This window comes from Peromyscus maniculatus, chromosome 1 (genome assembly GCF_049852395.1).
Source record: "Peromyscus maniculatus bairdii isolate BWxNUB_F1_BW_parent chromosome 1, HU_Pman_BW_mat_3.1, whole genome shotgun sequence".
Classification (NCBI taxonomy): Eukaryota; Metazoa; Chordata; class Mammalia; order Rodentia; family Cricetidae; genus Peromyscus; species Peromyscus maniculatus.
In genome coordinates, this window is record NC_134852.1 from 31,268,605 (window position 1) to 31,276,876 (window position 8,272).

Genomic DNA, 8,272 nt, shown 5'->3' on the forward strand with positions numbered 1-8,272 from the left:
GGTTGGTGAGCGCCCCCCAGGGATTACCCATCTCTGAATACTCATTATCGTACAGGCTCAGTTGTGTGAGAGCTAGAGAGCTAAAAGTTGCCAAAGATCTCTAAGTGGCGCTGGGCTTGCAATCTGTGTTTTCAACACATAAAAGACCAACAGAAGTTTTAACCCACCCATAGCCAGTAGGCTAAAGGCAGCTGAGCCATTCCCTTCCTTAACGAGCCTTACTGCAAATTGGAGTCCTTGTAAGATGGTATCCCAAAAGCAAATGGAATTGAGTTTGTAAAATTATAACTTTCAAAGCCAATCGAAATGTATATAACTATTGATTTAGATTTGTCATGCCCAATAGAATGAAAGATTAACTAACTGTGGTAGCTACTTTTGCTGCCAGGGTCTCCACTGTGCTAGCTGTAGTAACCAATTATGAAATGGCAATCCCAGAAACAGTAGTAGTGGTGGTCGTCACTGTTATAACAGCAACAATGTCAGCAACAATGTCAAATTCTTGTAAGTTCATTTTAAGCATAGCTAAGGGGAGTTCCTAAGGCAGTTAGGTCATTTTATCTACGATTGGCTTAAGCAAGTGACAACTATGTCAGTACATTCCTCATTGGCTAGGGCTAGCAAGGGCTAGCTAAGACTATAGTTTTTCCATTTTTTTGGGCAGGCCTGGACAAGTCCCAGGCTTTGTCCTTCATTATTACCTTGAGCTGCTCTGAGGCTGTGTGTGTGTGTGTGTGTGTGTGTGTGTGTGTGTGTGTATGTGTGTGTTGTCGGGGGAGGCATTCAGGCCTAGTATACCTTGAGCTGCTGTCAGGGGTGTGAAAGATTGATGATCCTTTGTGGCCTTCCTCAGAAACAGCCTGTTCAGTTGCAAGAAGCAGGAACTGAGGCCTAATTCTTAACTGAGTCATTTGGAGCCTTTCACGATATTTGCCTGACCTTCTTCTCAGTTCCCACCCTCAAGGCTCAGGAACCATTGTTGGGGAGGGAGTGGAAAAATCCTCAGAGCCAGAGGTCAGAGAGGACAGGAGAGAAACTGTCTTCTGGACACGGTAGGACTACTACAGTCAGGATCCTTCCAGCGGCTGTGGCTGCACAAGATTGAGCTGGCGGACGTTGAAGTGCGGATCAGGGAGGGCTCGGAAGCCCCCAACCTTTAGCTGAGGAGGGAATCAGTAGTGTGTGTGTGTGTGTGTGTGTGTGTGTGTGTGTGTGTGTGTGTGTGTGTTTTCCCCAAGACAGAGTTTCTATGTGTAACAAAGTCCTGGCTGTCCTGGAACTCACTTGGTAGCCCAGGCTGGCCTCGAACTCACAGAGATCCGCCTGCCTCTGCCTCCTGAGTGCTGGGATTAAAGGCGTGTGCCGCCGCCACTGCCCAGCTGGAATCAGTGTTCTTAAAGGGTGTGGCCCCTGGTAGATACCAGAGGTTGGCCCCACATACATGAGTATGGGGCCGGAAAAATGGAAGCATTTCATTATCCAAACACCAACAAACCAGGACATGAAGTTGGGAAGGGGCAGGGAGGTGGGAACGAAACTGGGAGGAGTTAGGGAGAGAAGCTGGGCAAGTGAATATATGCACATATGAAATTCTTGAGGAATAAATAAAAATATTATATTAAAAAATCTAACTCAGGAGGCAGAGGCAGGTGGATCTCTGAAATTGAGGCCATCTTGGTTTACACAGTGAGTTCCAGGCCAGTCAGGGATACACAGTGAGACTGTCTCAAAAAACAAAACAAAAAGTAGAATAGTAAAGCAAAAATTAAAAATCCTTTATATAACACCTATGTCTCAGGACCACATTTATCCATTCCCATGGCCCACAGAATACTCTGTGAGTCAGGGTCAGGGGAAAGATGCAGAGTGGGCATCAGGAGATGGGCTTGTCAGAGTCGGAGGATGGGAGAGTCTTATTTCTCCCTTCATGCTCCATGGCCATAGCTGACAGACAATCTTAAAGCAGCTGGCTTTGGCTTTAAGATTGAGCTGGGGCCTTGATGTGGCACACGCCTTTTAATCCCAGCACTTGGGAGGCAGAGGCAGTGGATTTCTGGGTTCAAGGCCAGCCTGGTCTACTACAGAGTGAGTTCCAGGGCAGCCAGGGCTATACAGAGAAACCCTGTCTCAAAAAACAAAACAAAACAAAAGATTGTGTTAGGAATCCTACAGAGAAATAAAGATGTTAGAGTAAAAGAAATATCAGACTCTTAGTCAAATACCTATGTTTATGTCCTGGCTCTTTCCAAAGCCATTTCTTGATTCTCTCTCTTTCTCTCTCTCTCTCTCTCTCTCTCTCTCTCTCTCTCTCTCTCTATATATATATATATATATATATATATATATATATATATATATATATATATACACTCTTTTTTTGATATGTGGTCTCACTATGTAGTCTTGGCTGGCCTTGAACTCGCTCTGTAGACCAGGCTGTCCTGGATCTCCCAGAGATCCACCAGGCTGTCCCTGCCTCTGGGGTGCTGAGATTAAAGTTGTGCACTGCTCACCCAGCCGTTTTCCTCGGCAGAATCTTGCTATGTCGCGCAGGTTGGCCTGATACTCCCTGAGCATTGGGATTCTAGCCATGCACCAGTTTGCCTGGCTTTGCCTAAAGTTATGTGAATGTGAGAAACACAAATTTATCCAAACTGTTTCCTTATCTGGAAAATGTATGTCAGGAACAACACGTTAGTAATCCCTCTTCAGCACCAACACCCCATCGCACGGCTTGAGGCATACACAAATCACAAATGTGGGTAGGTGAAAAGGCCCAGTGAACAAAAGTGCTGGCCACCAAGCCCACTGACCTGAGTTCGATCCCTGCGACCCACATGGTGGAAGGAGGGAACTCACTTCTGAAAGCTGTCCTTGGACTCCCACCCCCAGTCCCCCTCACCACATACACGATCTCAAAACCAAGTGCCAAATTTATTATTTGTATCCAATATACGTACATTCGTGCGATTTCTCGGCTCCTCAAACCCCCCCCCCCCACTCTTCAAACTGGTGGTCAGCAGCAGGCAGAAGGCTCCCTCCGACCCAGGCCCCCACAGTGCTCTCAGGCAAAGTGGCTGAGGGGCAGCAGCAGCGCGGGCGGCAGGAGCTCCAGCAGCCACAGTGGGGTGAGCCTCCAGGAGGCCCTACTTTCTGCCTTTCGGGGCTGGAGAAACGAGCTGTAACTGCAGGTCTCCTTCACCGTCATGGGTCCCACCGAGGTCATGGTAGCCATCAGCCTGCAGCCGATCATCGGGGTGCAGCCTTTGACGTGCACGACGACGGAGTCCATACCTCCTGCGAGCCAGACGGGGTGGGGCGACAGAGACAAGACGACTTAGGGGATGGGGAGCCCAGCCTTCCCTCACCTCTGGAACCCCAAGTGCAAGAGCCTTGAGGGGCCTTTACCTCCAGAGAGTTCCAGTCTTCCTTGATAGCACTGAGTTGTATTGCTGGGACAGGGCAGAGAGGGGGCACTGGAACAGGGCCCCAGAGCCACGCATGTCGGGCAGCGGAGGGCTCCTGACATCCGAGAAGTTGCTGGACGGGGATAAAGAGAGGGGAGTTAAGTGCGTCCAGCACCTGGAGAACCGTCCGGGCCGGCTGCCTTCTCTCCTCCACCTGTGTCCTGGGGAGGCCGCACTAGCCACGCCCACTGCTGAGTCCCACCTACCATTCCCCAGGGGATTTCCTTTTCATCAGGAAAAGGCGCTTATCTCGCAAGCCTGGAGACCCGGGTTCAATCCTTGGCACCCATACAAAGGTGGGAGGAGAGAGAGCCGGCTCTCCGAGCTGTCTCCTGACGTCCACACACGGTGGGTGCGCGAACTCACACACACACCAAAGAAGGTCGCGGCGACCACAGGACTTCCACACTCTGCTTTACACGTGTGACAGAGCTGAAAGCATAGTGCTAGCAGAAAGATTTGGGGGTGACCAGCGGTATTACAACTCGGTACCGCACTCAAGGTATAGTCAAAGACCCGGAGGGACACCCTGCTGCCCAAGATGCTTCAGTAAACGTGTCCCAGGAGCTGGAGGACAATCTGAGTTGAGAAGGCTGTATTAGAACACGGGCTTGGACAGAGGTGGGACAGGGTTGCTGTTCAGGTGGTGGGAAGTACGCTACTGGCTTTTTTTTTTTTTTAATGACCTATACCATCTACATTAAGAAAAAGTTACTTTCTAAGTGGATGTACGGGTGCATGAGTGTGGAGGCCAGAGGCCAGCTTCAGGTATCATCCTCAGACACGCTGTCCACCCTCTCTGAGCCAGGGCCTCTCACTGGCCTGGTGCCCACCAATTAGGCCAGCCCAGCCAGAGGATCCTCCTCCTGTCTCCCTCCACCTCTGAGGGCTGGGACCACACAAGCTCATGCTGCCATGCTTGACGTTTTTATGTGTGTTCTGGGAAACTGAACACAGGCCCTCAGGCTTGCAGGGCAAGTACTTTACCTATTGACCCATCTATAGTGTTACAAAGTGTGACTGTGAGTCTAAGACACTACACAAGGCACAAAAGGGGAGAGAGGCACTTATAGGTGGGAAGACACAACGCAGGTCCGGATGCCCAACTAGGGGACTGGACTGCGTCACCTAGCAGCGACGGACCCACAACTGTTAAAAAGAATGCCACTACCCGCCACCAGCCCAGACACTTACGGAGACCTCTTATTGCTCAAGGAACACATTCCCAGTCGATCCTGACTTTACTGACGTCCCTCTGCCCCGAGGAGAGCCTGGGCTGCAAAGGACTTCAACTCAGGACAGGACCAAGCCGACTGGGGGATTCTTTTCGAATTTGGCCCACTGAGGCCTATGCTAAGCAGACACACAGCAAAGACAGACGTGCTCATCTCCCCGGTACCCAGGTACCTATGGTCTCTGGCGGTTTCCAGAATTGGGAAATGCTGTCTCTGTTGTTGCAGAGGGTGTCATTGCAGTAGTTACTGTAGGAGACAACAATCAGGCCAGGAGGTGGGGTGTACTGAATGAAAGTCATCGACTCCATGTCTTGAGCAGCGCAACCTTTACTGGCCAAAACAGCAGTTTTGGTTCCTTCTGCAAGACAGGGAGCAGAGAAAGTGGATGGGTGGGGGTGGGGAGGGGTGGGGGGGCGGGGGGTGGGCTGATACTTGGCAGGGAGAGAGCAAATAACATGGCCACCCTTTCCCACAAGCCCAAGGGATCATCCCCATATCTCTGCCTCCCCAGTGCTGGGATTACAAATTCATGCCACCAGGCCTGGCATTTTTATGTGGGTTCTGGGGCTTCAACTGAGATCCTTATGTATTCGAGACAAGCGCCGTAGTGATTCAGCTGTACTGCCAGAGGGTTGCAATATTAGTGATAAGAAAGGAATGAAGCTGAGAAGATGGGCGAGGTCAGGTGGCTTTAGGCCTGGAGACCAAACTGGACAACTGGACGGCTGTCACCAGCAATGAGGAACCGGTCACCGAGACCCACCGCTCTGCCCCCATTTTACCTGCTTTAATCAACAGAATAGTTTCCTGGCAAAGTTCGTTCGGGTCGCACCTCTCAACCTTTGACGTCCAGTTAAAGGTTCGGCCCGGGTCATCTTCTAAATGCAGGTTTCTACCCACCTCACAGTGTAGATTTTGGGTCACTGGGAAGATGAGATAAAAGTCACCAATTGCCCTTCTCTGTGGGGTGGCCCCTTCTCACCAGAAACCCACCCTCTGTGGGACAGCTGTTTCCCCTCTGTCCCCCAACTTACAAGTCCAGTGGGAGGCTCCCAGCAGGAAGAGGAGCAGGAAATACTGGACACAGCAGTCTGCCATGGCTTCTCTGAGACTGGGAAGAGCTAATCAGGACCTGGGAACTGATGGAGGACAGGAGACTGTTCAGTCAGCCAGCCGGGGATTAAATCTCAGTTTTCTCTAAGTGTCCACTTCGCGGTAGATTGATGGTATGCAAGACCGTGAAGTCTGTCCTGAAGGGCCTTGTGAGTTGGTGGCAAGGTCACAGGTTTACTGTGCCTAAGTTTTCACAGTTCTAAGACCCAGCCATCAATAGTTAACAGGATCTTGGCAACTCTCTTTCTTCAGTGTCCAGACACAGGAGAACGGGCCCAGGAATCCTCTGCCTTAAACCTCAGAGATTCAGATCCACAGCAGAAATCTCTCAAGGCCTCAGTATCTCAGCTTTTAGGACCCAGCTCCACCAGAACTTGAATTCTGAGAGCCCTGTCCCATTCATCCTGGGATCCAGGGGTTTAAGTTCCAGCTACCTTCCCCCCACAAAGGACCCATGATTCTGGGCAGCCAGCGGTCAAGGTGAATTCTACTCCTCGATATAGAAGTAGAGACTCCAGGCTCCTCCTTCAGACCAAAAGTCCAGAGCTGGGCTCTCTGAAAGACCCAGCGGAAGGGAATCTAGCTCTCCTTCCTCAGGCACAGGGGACCCACTCCAGCCTCCCTTCCCTCAGAATAAGGGCTGAGGGCCAGTCCTCCCTTCCTCAAACTCAGCCCTTCACCTTCAGACCCAGGGCTCCAGACCCCCAGCTCTCCTCAGTCTCTCAGACTCAGTAGCCAGACCCTAGCCTTCTCCTGCTTCAGACCCAGGAGTCCAGGCTCCCAGCCCTCCTCCCTCAGACCCAGTAGCCAGACCAGATCCTAGCCTCCTCCCTCAGACCCAGTAGCCAGACCAGATCCTAGCCTCCTCCCTCAGACCCAGTAGCCAGACCAGATCCTAGCTTCCTCCCTCAGACCCAGTAGCCAGACCAGATCCTAGCCTCCTCCCTCTGACCCAGTAGCCAGACCAGATCCTAGCCTCCTCCCTCTGACCCAGTAGCCAGACCAGATCCTAGCCTCCTCCCTCAGACCCAGTAGCTAGACTGTAGTCTCCTTCTTCAGATCCAGAAGTCCAGGATCCCAGGCCTCCTCCCTCAGACCCAGGGGTCCGGGCTCCCCGCCCTCCTCCCTCAGACCCAGGGGTCCGGGCTCCCCGCCCTCCTCCCTCAGACCTAGGGCTCTTGCACTTTCTCCTTCAGGAGTTCCGCCCATGGTCCCTCCTTCCTCATTCCATCTAGCTTCTTTCCTCAGGCTTGGGGAGTATGGATTCCCTACCCTTCTTTTTCTTTAAGACGACAAAGTTCTCTCAGACTGCAGCGTGTCCTCCCTGTGCGCAGCTTCGATGGCGACCGGTACCGTACAGCGTCTCTGGCGTGGCTCCAGAAGGCACGGAAGGCGGGGCCAGCCCCGTCATGATACTCGAAGTCCCATTGGTTGAAGAGGATTCACCACATGGTCTCATTGGATGGAGAATGGCTGCATCTCATTGGTCCCCAGAGAAGCCAATTACTGGCTGCTTTAGAAGGCACTCGTGCGCCCCCTGGCTGTTGCTGCCTGAGGTGTATGCAGAAGGGGTTTGCTCCAGGCCACAGGTTTCCCTCAATTTGTGGGACACTGTGCCTCCCCTCCTCCAGCTGCACTAGACAGTAAACGTGGCCTTTGCCCACGGAACTAAATACTTATCAGAAGGGTCTCTCATATTTGTCGACCTGCCCATGTCCTGAAACCCACCTAGTGGCCCTAGCTACCATGTGTCAACTTGATCTTCCTCCCTCTTCCTGCCGAGCTAATCTTAAATATGTTAAAACCTAGACTCCAGGACTGGAAGAAATCCCAAACTAAAGAATTTCTGTTTAAAGATAAATGTTAGTACTTGCATCACAGATATGGATTAAATACCACAGCGCAGAAGTGAATAATCAGTGTTGACCACAGCCTGCCACTCTAATCCTCAGTACTCTTTTTTTTTTCTCACTGTACAAGCCTAGCTCACTTGGAACTTGCTATGTAGACTAGGCTGGCCTCAAATTCACACTATCTACCTGCTTCTCCCTCCTCAGTGCTGGCATCAAAGATATGTGCCACCACACTCAGATGACATTTGTTTTTTGAACCTTGAGAAGAGTAAGTGAAAGAGCATCATCAACTGTCAGTGACATGGTTCACCCTGATGCAGAACAGGGTCCCAGGCACCCTCTCCACCCACCCTTCCCATCCTACAGAGTCAGAGCTGAGCCAGCCACCCATGAGACAGGAGCAGAGTTAACTGGGAGCAGAGCTCTGGACTGCTGGTCCCCATTTGTGGGGAATTTTCTCCCCCAATTTGGAGAAAAAACATGTGAGCACAGCCCTGAGTGTTTCTTCTAGGTCATGGAGGTCATTAAATGAAAATAGAGGGGACAGGAAGACTTGTGTGAGTCACAGAAAGAAATCTTGACTTTAAGTATCCCTCACACAACC

General features: G+C 51.3%; 1 protein-coding gene across 1 annotated transcript; it reads right to left on the minus strand.

Moving 5' to 3' along the window:
* Positions 1-2,915: 2,915 nt before the first annotated feature.
* Positions 2,916-7,947, minus strand: Tex101 (testis expressed 101). The gene is made up of 6 exons (XM_006993245.4): positions 7,088-7,947; positions 5,737-5,841; positions 5,485-5,625; positions 4,875-5,060; positions 3,409-3,540; positions 2,916-3,297 (listed from the first exon to the last, which is right to left on the minus strand). Exons 2-6 carry the CDS (start codon positions 5,798-5,800, stop codon positions 3,065-3,067), a joined length of 756 nt encoding a protein of 251 aa, XP_006993307.1. The 5' UTR covers positions 5,801-5,841; positions 7,088-7,947; the 3' UTR covers positions 2,916-3,064.
* Between the last annotated feature and the right edge of the window lie 325 nt (positions 7,948-8,272).

Excerpts from the sequence above, each read along its gene's own strand:
- Tex101 (XM_006993245.4), bottom strand. The coding sequence starts at position 5,800 with ATGGCAGACTGCTGTGTCCAGTATTTCCTGCTCCTCTTCCTGCTGGGA. Across the intron at positions 5,626-5,736 it reads GGGAGCCTCCCACTGGACTT|TGACCCAAAATCTACACTGT; the intron begins GTAAGTTGGGGG and ends TCATCTTCCCAG. Across the intron at positions 3,298-3,408 it reads AAGACTGGAACTCTCTGGAG|GAGGTATGGACTCCGTCGTC; the intron begins GTAAAGGCCCCT and ends TCTGGCTCGCAG.